The 25253-nt window shown below is 41.6% G+C and overlaps 1 protein-coding gene across 1 annotated transcript in view; it reads right to left on the reverse strand.

The window, feature by feature from the left end:
- Window positions 1-25253, reverse strand: part of PFDN1 (prefoldin subunit 1) — a 60346-nt gene that overhangs the window by 6244 nt on the left and 28849 nt on the right. Inside the window, exon 3 of the mRNA XM_084635836.1 lies at window positions 25046-25130. Coding sequence (XP_084491962.1) covers window positions 25046-25130 — 85 coding nt within the window. The remainder of the gene's footprint in view (window positions 1-25045; window positions 25131-25253) is intronic.

Here is a 25253-nt window from a genome sequence, read left to right on the forward strand (position 1 = left end):
AACATTGAGGTCTGTAGAGCACAGCACTCCATTCTCACAACCCTTCGAGGTATTTGTACGAATGTGGAAACTGAAGTGGAAGGGTTGTGTGACCAGCCCACGGTCACAGCAGCAGTGTGTGTCAGAGCTGCGATTAGAACTCCGGCATCCCCTGTCATCATGCTGCCAAACAAAGGTGGACGTGACTGGCTTTAACACTAACACTATCCACCCATAGGAAGTTACTTTCTAATCAAATGTTTTGATAGCTGGTAGCTTATGAAATCCCTATCTGTTTGTCCTCAAGGCAAATTTCATATGACAAAATTTTGTTTTAAAAACCTGCCCTCAACAGATGCAAAGCGAGGAAACAGAGGGGTTGTATCATTTCTATTGCTGTCATTAAAGAACTCATTTAATTACAATGATACATAACTGATAGTTACCACCATCAGTCTGTCTTTATACACTCCATGGGATTCCAAACTTCCACTGGGAGGAAACCTAGCTAAAAACCCTTTAGGCCTTGCTTCCGATGAGTAAAAGTACTAGGCACACTAATCCTGCCTGACACATCACTGAAGCATTCATACTCTGGGCGTTGATGGTAAGGAACGTTTCTTCAAATAATCCTCTACGCTCCCCCCTTGGGGCCTCTTCTCCACTGGCAGAGTGTGGTCTCCTGCTAGTGTATGGCAGAGCACTGGAGGTGGAGCTGAATGCCAAAGGGGACATTGCTTGAAGAGCCACCCCTTGCTCAGATCAGATCAACTCTAAGGTCCTGGGAGCTCAGGATACAGGCGAGAGCTGCTGGGGGGATTGAACACCCTTTAGCTGTGTTCCCACCCCATTATATGGCTCGCAGGATCCAGTCTCATAGCTTAGAGGGTCTGCCACCCATCCCTACTCAGTCCCAAGGTGCCTTGGTTCCTCCCCACCACAAGGATGTCCTAGCACAGGTCAGTCCCCTGCATGAGGTCTGTGCTCTCAGAGAGAGGGCGACACTGGGCACCCAATGGGCTCCAAGAAGCCTTCAAGTTGGCAATGCCAGCAATGGAGCAGCAGAGGCAGCCTAGGACTCAGCAAAGAAGGATCCAGGCCACATGAAGGCCTCTGCTGCAGGTAAAGGGAGAGGGAGAAGGCTGGGGGAAAAAGGAAGCCAAATATGTCCCGAAACAGCTCAACAATGTGCTATCAAGGATCTAGGTCACCCCCCCAAAGAATGGGTTCACCAGCAGAGGAAGAAGTGAAGCACTAAAAGCTCAACCCAAAGAAGGTAACCTTACAGATACCTCCACTGGTGAGCAGCCCGAAGAGCCAGGGCTACGGCTGGCTCATTACATTCTGACTAAGGGCCAAGCTCTAAGGAAGGGTGTGAAATAGACTATTGCTACATTTTCATTGCAAAGGGAAATCGAGGTGTTGTTTCCCCTCAGAACTGCAGGCTGGTTTCTGTTTAGGTAATCACTGGAGCAATATCAGGAACTTTTGTGTAAACCCCTCCTCATTCCCTAATTACTGGGGCCTAGACGGAAACTCGATGTGACTCTCTCGTCTTGTCTTCGCTGGGGACAGCCACAGATGTGTTACACAAGCTGATCTGAAAAACAGTTTGCCTGGTCAGATCAGTTTTAAAAACCCACCTGATGAGTTCTGAATATAGTTTTAAGTCATGTTTAAGGCCTACTCTGCTGACATGGCCACATTTGATTGGACCTAGTTGGTAGCAATAAGTGAATCATTAACGGTTAGCGTTATCAGAAAGTCTACCGACCCCTTGCGACAATACACCCATTATTATTACGTGCTCTGCAGTGGTCCAATCGTATTTCATTTGCATGCTGATGCGCGTTTCATTGCCCTTGTTAACTGAACACCAACTGATCTTTCTGTAGGACGTACCAGAATGTGGTTGCAAGGTTTTAAAATTCATAGTAGGATTCTTCACTTGCGTTTCCTGCTATCTGCTGCCACCAGGTAAAGTGATACATTACATTTGTAAATGTTTTTCTTCACTGCTCTTTAAAAGGCAAATACAGTTAAAGAAACCTCTAATATAGAGAGTTACAGCCGTATTCCACCCTGACATGCACACACACGTACATGGAAGTCACAGTCAATTTATGCATTTGTGTCCACAAGAAAAATCAGACACTTTGCCAAAGTCTCCTCCCCAACTGAGCATGTTACTTTAGTTCTATGGTGTTTTTAAACCTCAACACACCTCTCTGGCCCTGATCCTGGAACTGACAGCATGCTCACGCAGCACCCCATTGACTTCAGAGCAATCTGGGGAAGTGCAGCAGGGCACTTATGTGGTACCAACTGCAAGACGAGGGCCTACACTTAGTAATCAAGTTCTCCGTACTGGAAATACGGCTTCTGTGTTCTACCTCAGAGATGGCTGCACAACATGGCTCAGTAACATTATCTAGCAGAGCAGCAAATGGAAAATACCCTATCCAATTGAAACTGCCAGAGCCCTTAGCATCAGCAGAATAGAATTTCTCAAACTGGAAGGACAGTAACATTGTCCCTTTTCTAAAGAGCCAAGAGGCCATGGGCTGGGATTTTCACAGAAGGCTGAGGGGGGGGTGGACCCCATTCCTGCTGAATTTTGATGGCCTAACCACCTTAGACTCTTTTGAAAATCCCAACCCTGATTATCAAAATTTATCAAGGCCTCAGTTTTACACTGTATGCAGAAGACAACGCATTACCAGCACCAGTTACATCAGAATCCAGGTACAAACAGTTATGGACATGTCTACACTACAGTGGCACAGTTGCAGCTATGCCACCGTAGCACCATAGCATAGATGCTTCCTACATCAATGGAAGGGGTTTTTCCATCCATCCACCTCCCTGACTAGCAGTAGCTAGGTCGACAGAAGAATTATCCTATATACCTAGCTGCCTCTATACTGGGGGCAAGTTCAGCTTAACTAAGTTGATCTAAATTTTAAGTGTAGACCAGGGCTCAGTTGCTGCTGTGGCAAGTAGGAGGAGGGGAGAATAAGGGATTAAGTAGCATGAAAAGGTTGGGTTGCCAGCTGATATCTCGGTCTGAAACAGAGGGATGGTCCCTTTCAGAAAGGCTGCCCCCGGCCCCAGTGCAAATGACTCCTCATTTAGCATTCTATGTATATATAGATTTACCAGTCAGGACTCTGCTACCAACATAGATCTTTGTAGTTTTACTGAAGCTTATTCAGTGCAGGCTACTTCAGGTAGTTTCTTAACTACTCACTGCCAAACTGCAACACTTAGCAATACCAGTAAATAAGCTTAAATCGTTTGTCAAGTAAGTGAATCATCCAGCACTCAAAATGACCAGGGATTCCAGTGCATCTCAGTTACCAGCACTTACTGGGCTGAGTTTGCAAGGAAAGGGTTTTCAGTGGTTTCAGAAATAAGTTTGTTTTTATGGCACTGCTATTTACAGGACTTCCAAATATGGAGGAGTGACCTGATGTTACACTCCTCCGGCATGTGGTGTAGCCTGTTAATTATTGCCCAGCTGAGGAGCTAAAAGCACAAGGCTGCCTTGAAGGCAGCTGAATGCACATGTGAATAATTTAATGAGACCTGTAGTTCTAACTCTTTGGGGAAAGGCCATATTTAATGTTTGATTTAAAAAAAAATCCTTGCTGATTCAGAGAGCGGGGCCAGAAGAGATGCCTATGAGGAGCCAACCTAAATGCCGGCATTTTCAAGTATTGCTCACTATGCCACTCACACAGATCTGACCTAATCTGCTCCAAGTTTACAGAGCACGAACTTTGATAACCACCCTAGTAATCTACTCTCCTGCTCCCACTTCATCAATCCATTTCCCCTTCACTAGCATTTGGGGGGGAATCTCCCACCATGGCACTATCACCAGTGCTATTTAGGGCAGGTCTAGACCAAATGGTGGGAGAAACATCTGGTCTACACTAGAGCTCTCACCATGGCTACCACCAGTGGGAGATTCCCCAAGATGCCAATGTTCATTATTTTACCTTCAGAGACTGAATAACTACAGCACCTTCCTTCATTTATAGTGCTACCTGGAAGGTATTTATGGACCAATCACGTCAACCCGTTTGCAGACTCTCTTATTTCCCTACTACATATTGTTACAGATGGAGTTAAAACCTCTTACACTGATTAATTAGCAGACACCTTTCTTTCAGTTTAAATGTAATAAACAACTGCAGTCTCTAAGCCAAACCAAGTTCACTCAGGAATTCTAACCACTCAGAAGAGGAGGTTTTCATTGGGTATTGTCTTGGGGGTAAGGGTGTGTGGGCATGGGACAGACACAGCACAACAAGGAGAGAGACATGAAAGAGACACCCTGACAGAGCAGGAAAGAAAGCCAAGTGGACTCTATCTGGAAGCAAGGTGTGTAGCCCTGGGAGAAGCCTAGTGAGAAGTTTTTGGGACAGAGTGCTGGCTGAAAGAGTTTTGGGCTGTGAACAAGGAAGCTGTCTCCTGTTTTGGGGTCCTCCTATGTTTGGAGAAGCACAACTTTGTACATTCCTTGTAAATTAACAAGACTGCATCAAAGAAAATACCTGACTCCAATGTCAATTTCTCCTCCCCATAGCGACAGTAGGGAAATAAGGGAGTCTGCCACAGGGCCCTGAACTCTGACTTGCTGCTCCGGGTCAAAAGGGGTAACACTCCATTTTGCCCTTTAGTTGCTCCTCCAGTGCCATACCCTTCAGCCTTTGTTCTAAGTTACCTTTCTTTGCCTTTTCCCCCCCTAATTCTTCTACGGTTGGTCATAACCTGGGTGGGATTTCACTAAGGCTCTGTCGAGTAGAACTGGTACCTCCCACGTGATCAGAGATGCAGCCAAAAATAGCACTGGCTGTTTACGCATCCTTGTCATACAGAGAGCTCACATTAACTTCTCTGGCATCAAGATCTGGCCCTTCTAAAGTAGACAGACCATAAACTGAATTCACACTGGACACTGAGCAGCCATCAGATGAGAAAAGCTACAATTTACCTAGGCCACATTTAAACCAGTGACATGGGGAAGAAAAGGAATTAGTCAGTCTTCCTCCATACCTTTACTTGATAGGAGGCTGTAACAGTCCTTAGTTTCAGTTACTGGGAACATGAACTTGACTCTTCCTCCTCCTTTTGAGGTTATGCAAGTCAGGCTGTGTCGCACAAACACTAACTCTCTCCTGGTACTTACTATTACAGTCCATTTAAGAGGCTGCTTTGGTGCTCTGGTTTGTGTCTTGTCAGCAGTACAATAATAAGGATGTTTTAAATACTTACGATCACACTCTAACCTGATGTGTCTACTCCTAAGAGGTGACCTTGTGTTTCAAACCCCTATTCGGGTAGCATGCTGCCACCTTGTTTTCTGATCTAACCAATCCTATTTGGTTTCATCAGCAGCTGCAGAACTGTATTCTATTTAATGCAGAAGTTGCTACAGCTGATACTGCCTCGAGAGGGAAAGAGCTGTGATTAGCACAGACTCTCTCTTTGGCAATCCAGGAAGGAGTTTCCTGCATGGTTCAGGTAAATTGGAGTTCAGTGCATTGGACATTCCTACCTTAAGTTTTTATGACATCATCTCCTAATAAGAATCATTGAACTGGTTCCATTCCGAAACAGATATGCAGCATGACACATCAAAGCCATACATTCTTAATAGGTTAAAGAGGTAGTAGCATGCAGGCATTCCACAGAGAGGAGAAAAAAAACTATGACTCAGATCCCTCACTGACTAGTTTTAGAAGACTAAAGAAATATATTTCCTATAGCCTTGTGGCTTAGATACTGGCCCTACATTGAGAGAAACTAGGATGGTTTTTGGTTGTCTTCGCATATCTATGGAGAATCCCAAATTCCGTTCTCAGGAGAGGATGTGCTACTGACGTGTCTGCTGGGCACCCAACCATTGTGGCACATATTCTTTCTTCTATTAAAAAGCCAGTATTACAAAAAAGCAGTATTATCTGCTCTCCACGATGAACCAGGCTGTGAAAGGCAGAACTCTAGATTACGCATAGGATTTAAAGACACAGTCTTATCAAATAATTGTTTATAATTTATTTTTCATCATTTTTGATGTTTGCATTGTGCTTCTTGCTCTGCTTGGACAATGAAAACCTAGAGTAGCCAGTTTCAATTTCCAGTTCTCATGCCTTAGCCCAATGCTTCAATCTGTGGGCAGCAAATACTGAAAGGGAACGTTTAAATCCAAACAAAAAGCTCTTCATAGAAATTTAAAAGACAGTCATGGAAACTTTCTGCCTAATGTTAGGCTTTGTAAACCCTTGTTCCTACAAACCCTAAATGATGGGTCTGAAGCAAGCTGGCAGCTTCCTTTCCTGAGGATGCTCTTCCCCCAGTGCCTTTTCCCAAGGATTATATCACATTCTGGAGCATCAGCCTGCCAGTTGCCAGTATTTTATTCTCACAATCAGAAGCCTTTCCTTGAGGAAGTCTCTGAAGTCTTTGGACATGACACAATGCCTCAAATAGCACCCCTGATGTAACTCATCTTGTGACATGGGCTCCATAAACTTTTTGGCCAAGAGTTTCTGTATCTCTAAAGTTAACATGTGTCATTTTTGACATTCCTCAGGGTCTGTGTGGGAACACTCTTTGAGAAAGTGATCAGATCCCAAGATATAGTTGGGTATACACACTCGTCTGGAGAAACATTTCCCCCAACCCTACAGGGCTTCAGCCAACATCAGGATGGTTAAAATTCTCCACATAGCCCAGGCTGGAGGGAAGGAGATTTTGCTGTCTTCAAAAAGATCGGTAACGAAGTCTAAAATTTTTTGTCTACGCGTGGTCTTTGAAAAGGACATAAGAATGGCCCTACTGGGTCAGACCAAAGGTCCATCTAGCTCAGTATCCTATCTTCTGACAGTGATCAATGCCAGATGCTTCAGAGGCAATGAACAGAACTGGAAATCATCAAGTGATCCATCCCCTGTCGCCCATTCCCAGCTTCTGGCAAACAGGGGCTAGGGACACCATCCCTGCCCATCCTGGCTAAAAGCCATTAATGGACCTATCCTCCATGAATTTATCTAGTTCTTTTCTGAACCCTGTTGTAGTCTTGGCCTTCACAACATCCTCTGACAAGGAGTTCCACAGGCTGACTGTGCGTTGTGTGAAGAAATACTTACTTCCTTTTATTTGTTTTAAACCTGCTACCTATTAATTTTATTTGGTGACTCCTAGTTCTTGTGTTATGAGAAGTAGTAAACAACACTTCCTTATCTATTTTCTCTATACCAGTCATGATTTTATAGACCTCAATCATATCTCCCCTTAGCCATCTCTTTTCCAGATCTGAAGTGCTCTGTCATTTTGTCACTTACTTGGCCAGAGTGAAATCTAATTAGCCAAACAGATTAGCCCATCTAATGCTAGACTGGGCATTTGCTGCTACAGTTATGTCTTGGGGAAATTCAGAACATAGCAATCAGTGGGCTTTTTTCTGAGCAGCTGCATGGGCATACACCAGTTCCGGAAGTCTAATGAGCCCTGGGCCATCTCATGTTGACTAGAACCCCCATCATACAGGGATACTCTAAGATTTATACCTTATTGCAACTGATGAATAGTCTGACTTGTTTGCAATTTGTCTTCCAAAGCAGGATATTAATTTCAGGAAATTCCACTAGAGTCTGCTCAAGGCAGAACACCAGATGGAGGAGAATCCAACTGGATTTGCCCACTTTGCAGGAAAGTATCACACCCCATCCATGGCTACAGACACCAATGGAGCACTAAGCCTAGAGGGCGACTAAAGGATTCAGGTTTATGTACACCCCCAGAGCTACCACTTCTAGAAGGGAATGGCATGTACAGAACAGGGGAGCCCCAATCATTTCAAAAGGAGTCTGCTTCTTTAGAAGAGTACACACTGCCCTAGTTATAAGGATTCATTCCTATGATGCTCATCACCAGAACTTCTGAACTAGTAAGTTTGCTCCTCACCTTTGAGGTTTTTAGGTTTCTGGAATTAGTCCCTGCAATATTTCTTGCTATACCACCACTAGCTGAACACTAACACACTGGCTTGGTTCGTTAGGGCAGGAGAAGTTTGCCAGCTGCAGGAAGAAATGTTGGAGCTGTTCTACCTAAAACGTGTACTGATCCCAGTGTCCCACTTCCTCATCATGGACACAAGTAAACAATGTGTATTTTAAAATGGCTAAAGGTAAATGCATACATCAAGGAACAAAGAATGTAGGCCATACTTACAGGAGGGGGAACTCTATCCTGGGAAGCAGTGACTCTGAAAAAGACTTGGGGACCATGGTGGATAATCAGCTGAACATGTGCTCCCATTGTGACGCTGTGGCCAAAAGACCTAATGAGATCTTGGGATGCATAAACAAGGGAACCTTGAGTCAGAGTAGAGAGTTTTTTTACCTCTATTCTTGACACCGGTGTGACCGTTGCAGGAATACTGTGTCCAGTTCTGGTACCCACAATTTGGGAAGGATGTTGATAATTGGAGAGGATTCAGAGAAAAGCCACAAGAATGATTAAAGGATTGGAAAACATGGCTTATAGTGATAGACTCAAAGAGCTCAATTTATTTAGCTTTACAAAAAGAAGGTTAAGGAATTAATTGATTACAGTCTACAAGTGCCTACAAGGGGAATAAATATTTAATGATAGTCTCTTCAATCTAGCAGAGAAAGGTATAATGAGATCCAATGTCTGGAAGATAAAGCTAGATAACTTCAGACTGGAAATAAGGTGTAAATTTTTAACAGTGAGTAATTAACCACTGGAACAGAACCTTTTACCAAGGGTTCTGGTGGATTCTCCATCACTGACAATTTTTGAATCAAGATTTGATGTTTTTCTAAAAAATCTGGTCTAGGAATTATTTTGGGGAATTTCTATAGCCTGTGTTATACAAAAGGTCAGATAAGATTATCACAATGGCCCCTTCTGGCCTTGGAATCTATGAATCTACCCAGCATTCACAGACCAGCTGACATGGTCCAGAGAGAATAAAATCAGGAGAAAGATTCTGCAGTATATGAAAACATCGGCTCTTGTTCTCTTTTTGCCCTGGATGGTATGTTTTCACAGTGCTGGCAACACAAAATACCAGTACCATAAGAGGAATTATTGTGAAACATAAATCATGCCTGTCGACAGGCACTGCCCCCATATTTGGAAACCTATTGCACACAACTGTCATTTCATTTGAACTACAAAATTTAATTAGAGGTGTTTGAGGGTGTAGATGAAGCCTTCCTCAGCTGTACGACAACTATTCCACGAACTTCTGCACCAAAACCTGATATGAACTACAACCTGAGAAAACTGACCTGTGCAGCGTCAGTGTGTGGCTGCAGAAATGTACTCTTTCTGGACTCAGCAGATCGATTACTGGTTAAACTAAACCTCTTGGCAAAACTCAACCTTTAGGCTGGGATTTTCAGAAGCTCAGCATTGACCTAGATGTGCTCCTGTTAACTACTGAGCAGAGTTAGGCCAAATGTTGAGTGCTTCTGAAAATCCCACCATGTCATCTGAATTTTTGCTTGAATATTTTCTGTGCAAAAGTCCTTTACAAAACAGAATCCTGCAAAATGTAATAAGTTCCTCAGTTCCATGCTTTGGCTCCTAATATATTACTACTGCTAAACCCAGTAATGCGGTCAGAACACTTCCTGTCAGAATGACCTTTTTAGAGAAAAACATTTTTTGCAAAGATTTGTATTACACTTTTCCTGCTTTTCAACTCTGCCCTCACATTCAGTGTCAAATGAAACCTTTTTTTATTCATTTTTTCCTAAGATTTCAAAGCCCAAATGTTTTTAAAAAAATCAGAGGCCAATAAGAAATATCCATTCTTCCTAACTCAGACCCTGCTGAACTTCTGGTTGCCTTACAGATATATGCAGAGAAGTGGCCAGACATTCACACAGTTACTTAGGGCTGATCTACCATAAAAAGTTACTTCAGCATAACTACGTCTCTCAGGGCTGTGATAAATCCATACCCCCGAAAGATGCAGTTATGCTGACCTAACCCCGGTACAGACAGTGCTAGGTCGATGGCCAGACTTCTTCCACTTAGTTACCACCTCTTGGGGAGGTGAATTAACTACAGTGACAGGAGAACCCTTCCTCTCACTGAAGTGAGTGTCTACAGTGAAGCACTGCAGCAGAACTGCTGCAGCATTTTAAGTGTAGGCTAACAATTAATTCGTAACTCCAGGCATAGTAAAGAGTGAGAGAGGGAAGACATGTGCCAAGAGGCAGTTATGGCAACCCCCTCGAATTCCTGAGAACCAAGGTGTGGTTTAACAATGCTGACTCAAGGCTCGGTCAGTTCTGGGCACAGGTAAGCATTCTAGACAATATAAACAATTATTTCCTGTTCCCACCTGGGGCGGGGGTGGTGGGGGAGGAAACACAGATTAGCCCTGCAATAAACTGCATAGAGTAAGGGGCAATGAGGAGTGGCTGAATGGGCCACAGTGACTAAGAGGTGAGTACAGAGATAGTAGTCCCATGAGTAAGGATTTCCTATGTGAGTAATGCTATGCCAGGGAAAAAGCCCTGAGGAAGTTCTGGGCATTGCCTTGGATAGCATTTCACTATAAATTCCAAGCTGTCCTTTTAATGTGTTAATACTCTGTTTCCAAATTACAAGAACGATTCTGTAACGTAGCAACTTTGTGTAAAAGACATTTTCAATTTATTCATAAAAACAGATCCAGTCCTATCAGAGGAAATGGTAGTTGCTCCTCAGATACTACCATTTCCTCTAAGGAGATCCTGCAAAGCTAAACATCATATTTAAAAAAATGTGGCCAAAATTTTCAAACCTGGGTATCTAAATTTAGGCTCCTAACTCCGTACATAGATACCTAATTAGAAGCAGACTTTTTTGTTTCTACCTATTTCACATTCTAGTTCTCCTTCACTAGAACTGAAGACTGGTGTGCAAACAATGCAGAGATAGGTGATTCTTTTTAAAGGCTCTTTCCATTGGAATTTTTAAAAAACGATAGAAACATTTCAATTATAAAGTATATTTTTCACAAAAATCTAAATTCTGGGACAAATTTGACCAGAGACCATCCCTTCAAAAAGCTATCAGAATAATTTTAGATTAATTTATCAACACCTATGTCAATCATTTTCCTAGTTTCAAATCTACTACATGTTTATACACCTAAAAAAATAAAGACAGGAAAACCATCAAAGGTCCGAAAGACAAAAGATAACAGTGAAAATAAAAAACGGGGTGGAATTTCAAACTTCTGACTGCATGAAACTTTAGCCCCTTCTGGCCAACCTACATGTTTATACCATTTACAGCTCAACTGAAGGCTGGTTGAGTGAATTATTAAAATGATAATAATCAAGTAGCTATCTGCACAACTTGCAGGCCTTACAAAAATCACTATTATGAAGGTTTATTCCAAATTAAAGGCCTAACCCTGCAAAGACATACACACAAGTAAATGTATACATATTGGTTGTCCCACTGAATTCACAACGGCCAAAAACATGTAAATGTATAAAATAGCTGAAATTTTAGTCTAGATCTCACGACCTCCCAGGGGTAAGCCAGTGCCAGATCCTATTCGAAAGCTGGAAGTCACCTCTTTTAAATGATCTAATTCTCCTTTTTCTATCCCTGTTAGGTTTAAGGTCTAATTCCTGCCAGCCTGTTACTTGCATACCACTTACTATAAGCCATACTTCGCTGACAATTTTAAAAGCCCCCAGATACACTTTTCACCTGTGATCTGTGTTGGAGGCCAGAAGTGATCTAATGCATCAACCCCATCATAGCAGGGCATAGAAACTGACCTCCTGGCTGCATCATAATTACTATAGAGCAACTGATTCCCTTTCAGTTGCAAGGCTGTGATCATGCAGTAAGACTGCTCATCATTACATAGATCACAGGTAAAGCCACCTCTACCTCACTTGTCCTGCTCCTGCCATTACCTGGACAGAGTCAAAAACTGGAGTACATAAGCAGTAAAGAAATTAGTGCAGTATTAACTTTGTCCCATCTCTCACAGCACTAACTGGCATTAATCCAAATTTGTAAAGCAGCAACCAAATGACATAAATGCTCTTTGAGTAAAAAAAAGAATGTTTTTGCTCTTTGATTATTCTAGTTTCAGGGTACTCCATATCCTCCAGCTGGCTACAAAACTTTTTTTTTTTTTAAGCCAAGAAGGCAGCGAGGGGTAGGGGGTCTGGGGTTGTTGTGGCTGTGTTTTTTTGTTGGGCTTGGAGGTTTTTTTGGAGATGCTCCGAGTATTTTTCATTTTTAAATGGGAGACGAGAATGTGGGTTCCCTCTCCCCACTTTAAAAATCCTGATCTATGTGCTAGAATAAACTTCAGCTACTTTCTTCCTAAAAACCGGCAACTATATACAGGGTAGGTTCACACCAGCAGCTCTCCCTACATGTCCAGTGCGCTGCCCTTCCATAGAAGAACCTGCAGCAGTGGAGGCTTAGCAGGTGGCACCAGAGAGTAGTGGGTGAACAGCTGCAGGTTGTTATCACTGGGGAAAAGCTTCTTTATATAACTCCACCTATCCCCAAAGGAAGCACAGAAATGAGAGAGCAGGTTGTGGGGCTTCCACTCCCCATATGCATAGAACTGCGAATAAAGTAGGGCTGTCGATTAATCGCAGTTAACTAATGCGATTAACTCAAAAAAATTAAGTGCAATTAAACGCACTGTTAAACAACAGAATGAATACCAATTGAAATGTATTAAATATTTTGGATTTTTTCTACATTTTCAAATATATTGATTTCAATTACAACACAGAATGAAGTGTACAGTGCTCACTTTTTATTATTTTTTTTACAAATATTTGCACTGTAAAAATGATAAAATAAATTATATTTTTCAATTTCTCATACAAGTACTGTAGTACAATCTCTATCCTGAAAGTGCAACTTACAAATGCAGGTTTTTTGTTACATAACTACACTCAAAAACAAAACAATGTAAAACAGCATGGATGCTTGTCCTCTGGAATGGTGGTTGAAGCATCAAGGGACATATGAATCTTTAGCACATCTGGCATGTAAATATCTTGCAACACCGGCTACAACAGTGCCATGCAAATGCCTGTTCGCACTTTCAGGTGACATCGTTAACAAGAAGCAAGCAGCATTAACTTCTGTAAATGTAAACAAACTTGTTTGTCTGAGCAATTGGCTGAACAAGAAGTAGTACTGATTAGACTTGAAGGCTCTAGAGTTTTATATTGTTTTGTTTTTGAATGCAGGTTTTTTTTGGTACCTAATTCTACGTTTGTAAGTTCAACTTTCATGATAAAGAGATTGCACTGCAGTACTTGTATTAGGTAAACTGAAAAATACTATTACGTTTGGTTTTTACAGTGCAAATATTTGTGATCAAAAAAATAAATATAAATTGAGCACTGTACTCTTTGTATTCTGTGTTGTAACTGAAATCAATATATTTGAAAATGTAGAAAACATCCAAAAATATTTAAATAAATGGTATTCTATTATTATTTAACATTGCGATTAATTTTTTAAATCGCTTTACAGCGCTAGAATAAAGCAATTAAAGGGAAGGAGCCAGTGTAGTGCAATTCCCTTCCCATCCATGCAGCAGATGAGTGATGGGTTTTGGCTCTTCCCTCCAGTAGCTGCCACGCACAGTGTGAACAGATGTAGAGAGTAAACCCTAAAAGGGGCTGGCAGAGATTAGATAAAGACAGGGAGATCATATCTGTGCATTCGGCAATCTTTCTGTCAATGCCCAGCAGTGCCTCAGATGCACTTCAGGACACTTTCCTATGGAAGAATTTTAACAGGTCTCATGGGTGGACAGAATTCTGTTACCAATTTTTCTAATAACTTGAAAATGGAGCATCCACAGGATAGAAGCCTGCATCCATATTGGTAACAACAGCTGGGAGTTAGCAACGTGCATTGATGTAAAGAGCTCAGAGCAAGCCCAATTGCCAAAGACCAACACCAAGTTGGCTGGATGAACTCTGCAGAGAGCATTGAAACTGCCATCACAGGCACATGGAACAAGTTACACAGAGCTTTCACCAACTTCCTGAACCCTCCATGTGTTTGGCCATTCAGATACAATACAGATAACTCCAAAAGTCACATGAGGCCATTAAAGCCAAAGTAACACAGCCTTGACTGCCAAGCCTAGTACAGTTAGGAGAGGGTAGCTCCACTAAGGGCCAAACAAGTCCAGGCTTCATCAAGCCATGGAGAGGCTCAGCTGAGAATCTTAACAGCTTGGGAGGCCAGAAATTCTGTCCTGGAGCCTTCCACACCACCATCATAAATAGCAGACTTTGGGAAAGTCTGAAAACATTACAAGATTTTCCCAGAGTTCAAACAGCCAAAACTTGTATGCAGCCACTACACCAAGGCCCCCAGTGTTGCTCAAACTACAACTGAACTGGTGTTAGCAATGGTGGGAAACATTTGCAAGATGTCCATAATGCATCTCATGCCATAAGGTCAAGAGAGCGCTCAAGCAGACCAGCACTTACGGGCATACTTGGAGTAGTTTTTAAAAATGACAGCCTGCTTCTATGCTAAAAGGGAAAAACCACACAATCAAAATAAAATACATCTAGAGTAAAATACAGAGAGGCCAATTCTTGAGAGAATTCCCCTGACAGAAGAACAAACACGGACACTCATTCTCTCCCATTTATTTGAAAAAGACCACACACTCCAGACCACTGGCCTGCTCCATGAATCCACAATGGGATAAACAGCTTGTCAGTGGTAATTCATGGGATTAAGTGTGGTCCAGCTCAACACCAACATAACATTGTTACCTTCTGGTGGCTGTTTAGTGGCCTGTGAAATGAACTGAGGGTTCACAATAGTTTCTAGGCTTTCACATAATTAAACTACACTCACAATTGGCACACATGTTGACAGTCTCAGTATGGAAATCCAGGGACTGCCTAAAGCATGGAGAATGGGCTCCCTTCTCACTTCTGGAGGTGGTCCCTCAAGAGCAAAGTGGAGGCATAAATGCCTCCATTACTGCCTGGACTGTACTATTCTGGTAACAAAGAACTTCAGTCTCCAAGCCAATTTGGCACTTTTCACCAGCACTAAATTTACTATTTAATTAAAATAGCCTTGTTCTCATGGAGTAGCCCTGGCAAATTGCAGAGTCTCCTTATCTGATTGATCAGTAGAAAGAAGATGCTGCTAGTATCTTACACCTGCAGTAAGGCCATCCTTTCATCCAAAGATCCTCTAACATAACGAACTCATACACCGTTTCTGTGAGGGATATATGATGCTTATTTTACAGAGGAGGAAGGTGAGGCATTGAGATATTGCTAGATTTCCAAGATCACAGACCATGTCCATGGCAAAGGCAGGAACAAAACTTCTGAGTCCTGACAGCCAGCCTCCCTAACTATTAGATCCCATTGCCACAGAACGACCCTTTCCTTTTTTTCTACCATAAAGGAGCCTTGCAAAGTTCAACTCACCCTCTTACTCAAGGAGACTATTTGATGGACAAGTAAAATATTTGTTTCTACATCATCATGGTAAAGGGTGAGCGAACAGATCTTTAGTCTGGGTTGGGACAATTTTACATGGCTTCTCAGAAGCCACATGACAAAGGTTCTGAATTAGAATGCAACCACTTGTTTATTTTCCTGTGGTTTTCCAGGATCTTAGTTTTTGCTGTTGACAGATACTGAAGATTTAGCCCTACAGGAGCAGTCAGCTTTCATCCTCTTGTACATGTGCATAGAGTATTAATGTTTGGGAAATGTGAGACACACAACAATGTTCTTGTCAGCACTTTAAAAAAAGAAATCCCATTCAACAAGAATGGAAGCGGGTTGCTTTTGCCCTTTCTATGAAGGAACTAAATTCAACAAGTGGCACAGAGTGGAGAAAGCTGCCACAGAGCAGCCTCCCCCTTATTTGTTATTTTTAGCAATTTAGTCTGACAACGCCTGACAACTAAACATGCCGAGAATAGCGGGAGGGAGGGGATTATCAGATACTACCAGTGAAAAAAACACAGCAATAATCACTTCCTCCACGCTGAAGGAAGAATCATTTTCCATGTCTTTATAACATAACAGAGTTTGGTCTTTTTAAAATGCCACATTTAAAAACAGAATCCATCTAGCCCTACAATGGAAACGGATAACATTTCCCGAAACAAAGCATTGTTCCACCCCAGCATATCATGTTTCCTTAAAAACAAGGGAAGAAAAACATTACTAGGTTTTTCTCCTAATACTGCACAAACGTTGCTGAGCTAAAAAGGGCCTGTGCTCATCCTTTTAGAATGCTTTCAAAATAGATTTCACACACACACCTAATATAGTTAAACATAACAAGAGAATTGATATCATCAAGGCTGGAAAAATCCAATTGCTACTGGTGAGTGGGAAGCTCCTCTTGCAAGTATGTGAGCACAGGGTATCAATCTCTGCAGAATTTAAGAGGTTGTGGGTTTTTTTATTGCCTTATGGTCCCTACCTTGCAAGCATATAAACACAAGCAGTCCCACTGACTTCAGTGGGACTATGTACAAGTGTAAAGTTAAGCACCTTAACTGTTTACAGGATTGGCCCCTGCAATGGCAAAGATCATTTTCAAATGTCCATTGAATGTAAAGTGCCATCTTTGAGGTTTTGCACATAGAGGTCTAGTTCCTCTGCAACTGCTCACAACTTTGCCATGCAATAGAGACACCTGAAACTCAATAGTTAAAAAGAATCACAGCAATTATATGATACTGCTACAGAGACAGCTAGGAGCAACATCAGACGAAGGCACTGGAACTATTCACGGGAAAGCAGGACCTACCATAATGAGGAGAGAGAGAAGTAGAATAGCAGAGACCTTTCTTTCTCCCACTCAATCCTCGCAGCAGTATGGAGGCTTTAGAGAGGCAAAAAAAAAAAAAATCTCTTCTTTCTTTCCTGCAGGTCAAGGGGTTGGAGCGACCTTCAAGTTTAATCAGATATCTACTACCCAGGGGCAAATACTGGAGATGGATCTAGAAAACACAGTTCAAGAACAGCACCTTGGTACAAATCCCAGCTCACCCCAATTCTTGTTGTTTGTATCTAACCCTGTCTAATGGGTGTTTATGAATTTTTTGACAGCTGGGTATTATTCCACCATTTTTCAGCACCTTAAGAACTGCATAATTTTTCTTTATACAAATGAATTTCAAGAGGCTCCCTGCAGTGCCCCTAAAGGTGGCTTCCAATGCAGCTGAGTCTCAAAGCCATTTACAGGGCCAGCCTTGTTATTAATTCCATTTTGACTGAAGTTATTATAAAGGTAGGCAGTTTTATTTTTTACTCAAGACTGGCCAAAAATCCTTCAAAGTAACCTGCAATTTATTATTTTAACTGGGATTGTATCCATTGCTAATAAAAGAAAAAATAGGGCAAACAAGTCCTGAAAGAGAAAGTTGAGTTTTATATTGCAGGCTCAGTGTACAGCAGTTCACTATGGCAGTGTTGGGATTGTAAAAACATGCAGCTCAAGCCTCTGAAGAACACCAAGATAGTGATTTTCAGAAGTACTCAGCACCCAGCAGCTCCCACTGTGACACCTATGGCCAGATTTTCAAAAGAGCTCAATAACCAATGGGCACCCAACATACTGAAGACCTGGCCCGGCTTCCCAGGGCTGAACACTTAGGAAAGTTCTGCCCTACGTCAGCAGCATACATCTCATGCTGGCCTGATAACAGCTCTGCAACACTAATGTCTCACACAACAAACTCCCAACAATGCACTGGATCAGCCCCCTTGAGGGTGGGATTTCCAAAAGCACCTAGAGGAACTAGGCACCCAACTCCCAGACTGTCAATGGCAGTTGGGCACGCAGTTTCAAAAAGCACACTCAAAATGGGCACTATTTTTAGCATGCAGAGTGCTACCAAAAAGAAACACACCTCCAGGATTTTATAATTAATTATTAAGCGAGGCTAGGAGCACTGCCTATTATTAAGGTAACCCAACACTCAGTCAAGACTCTATTTTCAATTGCTTAAAAAACTTTGCAAACTTTGGACTGAAATTTTCCATGCCATGCCTCAGGCTTACTTGGGGGGGGGGCACGCGGGGGCACACTGTAAAGCCAAATTAATTCAGCTATTTCCAATGTAATTGGAAATGGGTTGAGTTGGGTATCATTCCAAGCCCTTTCTCCCACAAACACAATGGTATCAAATATGACAAACATAGAACAACGATGTAAATATATATTTGAGAAAGTGTTAAAGTATAATTTTTAAAAAATGATTTTAAATATGCAGCTCTCACAAAGTTAAATTGTGGCCCTCAGCTGTGGGAGTGCATAGGCAGTGTCTAGGCAGCTGAGTGCAAAGACAGCATCTTTACTGAAGCACTGGAGCTGTGCCACTGTAGTGGAGATGGGGAGGTGGTAAAGAAAACAGCAGACATTGTGGAGGTAAATCCAACCTATCTACATTTAATAATCTAAAGGTGGGGATTTTTAACCTCACCATGTTTCTCTCAGTCTGATATTTTCTTTAGGATGATCTAGTGGAATCACTAAGATCACGTAAGTTTCACATTCTTTCCTCCCTGCATCACTGGTTGGTTTCAGGACCAGAGAAATTCTCTCCCAGCTACTCCTGTGATAAGTGATGTAACTTGGATTCAGGTGTTTCCCTGGAAATCCTCAGCTCACAGGAAGCATCAATGTAAGACTTCAACCTTTCTCACAAGGAATCCCATGGCACTCCTGGAACAGCCAGCTTGAAAGGTGGTTAATAGTGGATATGAATCTTCATTTTAAACAAACTGTAGAAGCTTTAGGGAACCTGGCCCCCATATCAACGGTTAAAAAGGAGAGAGCAATCCAACTGGCAGCCACTTTCCCTCTCCCACCAGTTACTGACATCAGTCACTGCTTTTGTTACAGTCAATTCAGTGCCAATAACTGTTGGCCAAAGGCAGCTGTAAGCTTCAAAGGACAAAAAACAACCATCAAGTGGACAGCTCTGAAGCTCTGCCTAAGAAGTAGAAGGTTATAATTTACGGGGAACTCCACCCATTCTGCTTAACCCAGCAATCTGAAAGTTCAGAAGGTTAAGAACCATTTCCCACCAGGAACAGATGGAGACATGCAGCTAAAGGTTATAGTTGCTGAAAACTGACCACAGTCTGGCAAGACTAGCAGCCTGGGAGCCTAACACTCAGTAAACAAAGGCCTATCAACCAGATTCCATTTGGTTTTAAACACTGGGACTGCATCTAACCAGGACATTTACAGCTGCCTTTGCAGCTACACCTGTGCGATCAATGGTGAAATGTTTAGTGTGTGGTAAAAATGCCTGTGTCCGGTCTACACTAGAGCTTACTCATCTTAAAGCACTACTATTACCAAAGAGGTTAGTCTGAGAGCGTGTGTAATTTTGTGGGCAAGATAATAAGAGAAAGTTAAGGGAGGTGTCATTTGATTCATAGAAATCTACAGAACCATAATTTCAATGTGTCCCCCTCTGCAGCATGGAGGGAGAACTCGCTGCCCCCAGGTCCCCACTCCAGGGTCTCCAGTTGGCAGAAATGTTCATAATATGTCGTCACTGGAAATGGGTCAAGTTAGGGCTTTGGAATGTGACCTTTCTCCCACAACCCTAAAACAATGATGTAGATATACATTTGAGAAAGTGTTAAAGTATAGTTTTAAAAAATGATTTTTAAATATAGGCATGTCAAACACGCAGCCCCTACAAAGTTAAATTGTGGCCCTCAACTGACAGCACTGTGTTATCAGTTAATGCCCAGAACATATCTGATTAATTTATTTTAATGTTACAGATTACTATAATGGAAGGAGCGCTTCAAATTGATTTGTCATCATCGGCAAAAAAGAAAAGGTTCAGTGGTACTGATTATTAGCTTGGTTTATTATGACAAAAGAGTTGTAATGAGGCACTGGTTAAGACATCAGCATGCAGCCAGAAATTACTGGAATCCATCCGCAAACAGTACACAGGTAGTTATATCATTATGTAACATATATATGATGTATGTTATTACAATCCCAAAGTAATTTAATACAAAAATCCTTGTTTTTTACTTTGGTCTTGATCATTTTTAGAAGTCTATGGCGAGAAGAAAAATACCAACTAGTAGTGGAATCTTTAAGCATACCCCTGCAGAGGACCTGTTAAATACAACTGTTAGGATACAGATATTCAGGCCTGTCTGTAAAGGCCTATACTCTAAGAATTTAGGTGTATTCTTATCATCACTTGGCTAATTATAGAGGTATAAAAGAAAGAATCAAAATCACTGTCTGCTGGTGTAAGGGCCTTCTCTTACTGTGACAGTCTGAGGCCCTGTTCTTAGGCTAAGGCCTTTGGCTAAGCAGCAGAGGCAGCCATAAGCTGGGAAGCGAACAGTCACATCCTCACATTCCAAACTAGTCACATTGAAATACGGTGCTATTGGACTGTTAGGCACTATCAGGACAGGATTGTATTCCTATCACCACCAGAGAAAGGGAAGTGCCTAGAAAATGTAAAAGGAAACTTAGTTTGATAGCATCCTGTCTGGCAAGAACTCACTTATCAATAGCTGGGATGTGAAATCCTCACTTCTGTATTGTCTTGTCATTATAGTTCCCACTTTGCTATTGTTTGTCTGTATAATCTCTGTCTGGTTCTGTGATTGTTCCTGTCTGCTGTATAATTAATTTTGCTGGGTGTAAACTAATTAAGGTGGTGGGATGTAATTGGTTACATAATCATGTTACAATATGTTAGGATTGCTTAGTTAAATTTCAGAAAAATGATTGGTTAAGGTATAGCTAAGCTGAACTCAAGTTTTACTATATAATCTGTAGTCAATGAGGAAGTGAGTGGGTGGGTGTGGGGGGGGGTGGGAACAGGGAATAGGGGTAAGGAAACTGGAATCATGTTTTGCTAAAGGGGGACATGGGAACAGGGAATGGGAGTAAGGAAGTTGGAATCATGTTTTGCTAAGGGCAGAAATGGGAACAGGGACACAGGTGTAACGTTCTGTGGTGTCAGAGCTGGGAAGGAGGACACTAAGGAAGGAAACTGGAATCATGCTTGCTGGAAGTTCACCCCAATAAACATCGAATTGTTTGCACCTTTGGACTTCAGGTATTGTTGCTCTCTGTTCATGCGAGAAGGACCAGGGAAGTAAGTGGGTGAAGGAATAAGCCCCCTAACAACAACCCTCAGTTGCAACTTGCATGCTATAAGAAGCGCACCCAAAAAATGAATTTGGCAAGGTTGGAGGGGAAGTACATTGAGCATTAAGAAAAAGTCAAAGATTTTGGGACAGGTGCCAACTGTGGGTGAGACTTGCCTTATACTAGTTCCCATGGCATGCATTTAGAGAACACCTGCTTCTTCTGTGGTAAGCTGGAAGCCCGAAGGCATCCATTAAGTAGAGTTTCAACACATGAAAAACTGTATGCAGCAGTCACTCTTAGTGAGAATGCTGCTCTTTCCTTGACAACCCAGAACTCTAACAAATTTCAAATGAAACATTAACTGTGCTTAGAATGACTTCCCCAGAAGTAACCAAGCACCATTTAAACTCATTAGGTGCTGTTAAATACCAAGAAGGAGCAATTTTAAAGCTACAGGTGAGCTTAATCGCACTGGCTCCCCATATCAGAGCTCATTAATATTATGACAAAAGCAGTCTTCAGTGATGAGATAGCTAAAGATGTCACTCAAATGGATACTCTGGGTCATGATTTGCATGAAGCCTCAAAACCCAAAGAATTATCCAAGGCTCTGTCAATCTATGGGATCTCATTAAGAAAAACTCATTAATGGTGTGCTCAAATGCAAAGAGGGAAGTCAGAGTGAAGCTGGCAGAGACTATTATAAAGCTAACTGCAGACAGGTTGTTGCTCATCAACTGGTCAAGTCCAGATCTCAGCAGGACGATCATCTATGAGAAACTTTGGGGGAAGTATGAGTTCTCCATGATCAATGTTCGTATATGATGGAACAACCCATATGTGCCAGGCAAAAAACAAACTAATGCACATCTTGCATGGTCTTCCTATGCCAGCACCTACTGACAACATGACCAGTACCTTATGCCAGCAGAGGCCTTTCAGGATAGCAACCATAGATGATATGGCTAAGGTACAAACTGTCAAGAAACTAGAAACTGTTAACACCTGCCAAGATTTGGCTGAACACTTCATTATGTGGCTACGAAGAAAATACTGGATCTATGACAGAATCCATCTCACACTTGACAAGTATGTAGGAGAATCAATTAAAAATATTACCAGAAAGAAGAGACTCCATTGTACTGCACTTGTCAAATATAAAATCACTGACTCCACGAACATCCCCAGTGCCACAGTGAAGAAGTTACTGTCTCATACTCACACAAAGGATGAGTTAACTGCATACCTTGTGGGAAAAATGCTCCAGCATGTGAAGAATTGCTCAAAGAATTTCATCGGTGTACGGTATAATGAAGCTGCTGCCTCACAGTGGTCAGTGGAGTTTCTTCATAGTTCCTATGAGGAAGCTGACTCTAAAATTATCTTGCATGCCATCAATGTCACAGAGAGAGGTGCTACTAAACTTCAGATTTTTCCACAAGACTCGGATGTTCCAGTGTTCTTTGTCAGACGCTACCCAAGACTTCCACCAGATGCTGTTTTTGTGCCTGCTGCTGTGGTACAGAATCACGGTATATACCTCAGAGATGTGTTCCTATCACTTGAACCATTAAAAACCACACAAAGTCAGCTGGAAAGACCAAATTATCTTACTGGAAGGCATTTGATTCAGCCTCTGAAGATCCTGAACTTGCCCTGAAGGTGGTCAGAACAGCTGAGACAGTCATTGACGAACTCGTAATTGCACTGGAGGTGTTCCTATGCCCAGTTTACCATTTGAAGATCAACATTACGACACTTGCAAAGGCATGCAAGCGTATGTTTTCCAAGACGCAAATGGAGAAAAATTGCCACCAACAAGGGATGCATTTTTACCTGCTATCAAGAGGACAAATTATCAAGCAATGGAATGGCTTCAGGTTCAGAAAGTGCATTCAAATCAACCCTTTAATAACTGTTGAAGCAGCACGGGGATTCGTGAACATCACTGACATTGGGTTTCATCACTGACTGTCCCAGCCATGAGGTCAACCCAAGCACCTCGGCTCAGAAACGACAGCTGTAATTTGCAAGTGCATCTTTCACGTTATTCATGGAGAGAGAATTTTCTATAAATACAGTGTTAATGTTTTTCTCCAGAGTATAGGACAGCACTGTCCAGCTACACTGCCCTGGACTTCACAACTAAATAGGCACAGTCCCAGCTTGATCAGACCTGGCAACCCACACTTGCTAACGTCCAAAATGTAGTTAAAATGTTATCTTGCCTCATACATTAGCACAGCTGCCCCCATAGGCATATCTGTTCTCTCCTTTCCGCTGAAAACTGAGACCGTTAAAAACAGATTTTCAATGGTTAGGATATCTCCCTCACGGTGGATCCTACTTTTATTAGGATACTGTGATAACAAAAACATATCCCCACATTAAAGAGTTTGTCATGATGCTGTTATGGTTGCAGGCACATCTCTGTAGTTGGAGTGTGTATTACATTTCAAGATTATAGTTAAAACACCACAAACATGAACAGCAGATACCAAGGAAATGCAAGCTTAAGGTTGTCCTATTCAAACACAACACCCAAAACTACTTTAAATCTGCCTCATCCTATCATCCGTTCTTTGAATAAAAACGCCTTTCACCACATTAAATCCTCAGTCTTTAAAATGAAAAACTCCTAAAAATGGCACATTCTTACTCTTCAGATCTGCTCCCTGTGTCTATTCAGAATCATATTGAAGTACTTTATTGAACAAAATACAAGAACCTGATTTTCAAAAGTAACAAACACATACCACTTTCGTTGTGTTTAATGGGAGTTGGGGTTGCTCAACATCTCTGAAAATCAGGCCATACGTTTAAGACTTTTTTTTTGGTACACCTTTTAGGGCTATATAAGGCAGAATAGACTAACACTTGTCATATCTCTCTCTCACTTCATCAGCAGAACTGTTAACTAAGTTCTGCATGCAGATTATTTACTGCTAGAGATGCAAAAGACAGATGCTATCTTATCTTTCTGATTCTAGGTTGCACTTTCAGGGCAAACAGAAGAAAAGCCCCTTTCTATTTACCTACTGATCTGTAGTCACTGAGTAAATATAGAACTCCACAGTGCCACTTTTCAGAGTAAAACTGCACTTTAAGCACTTCACATCGCTATTCCTTGATGCAAGCACACATGCACACACACACGCGCCTGCCCTGCTTTCCCTATTGTTAATTCCTTCTCCAAAGCTCACACTAACATATCAGACTGTTTGGTCAACTTATCATTTGCTTCCCCAAACACATTCCTAGAGGGTTATTTTGTTTTGTTTTTAAGTTCTTTGCTCAAGATACTAAGGGGCAGGGTTTCATATTATTCACATATTAGGGACATTTAAAAAAAAGACATAATGGTAACACTTTTGGTGCATTTCTATTTGTGTCCCTCTGAAGAATTAAATGTAATGAGCAAAGCAAATGAACCTGGTTTGTATCCCCTGGACATTGGTCAAGATTAAATGGATACAATGTCCCATTTCAGCAATTTGAACTTGCAAAAGGACATTAACTGAAATTACTGTGCATTTCCTATATATTTCTGTATCTCTCAACTACTCAAAGTAGGTAATATGTCTAAATCATATTCATTACTTCTAGACTAGAAAGGTATATTCCTATCAGGAGGGTCAGCAGGATATGTATTGCTAATATTACTACCATGACAGCTGCTGCATTCTACCCAAGAGATAGCAATGTTTCAGCAGTGGATAGGAGTTCTAGTGTTTTAAGATCCTTTAGTATGAAAAGCACTATATAAATATACTATATATGTAAGGGATGCAACAAAGACTATCATGTTGAGTTTTTTTTAAGGTCCTACTTTCAATATCACCTTAATTCACCTAAAACTTACCTCAAGTTCTTTAATTTTCTCTTCTGCTATTTTTTGTTTTTCTAAGAGTTGGCTGTGAATTACTCCCTTGGACTGAAGGATAAACCTACAAGTGAGAAAGAAAAGAAAAGTCAGGCACATTTACTATGGTCGCAGAGAGCTAAACTACATCAACCAAATGTTACTCACTCTCATCCTGTGCTCTGTAAGGAGAGACTGCAGAGAGATT

This window comes from Lepidochelys olivacea (assembly GCF_965140295.1).
Source record: "Lepidochelys olivacea isolate rLepOli2 genome assembly, chromosome: 8".
NCBI lineage: Eukaryota > Metazoa > Chordata > Testudines > Cheloniidae > Lepidochelys > Lepidochelys olivacea.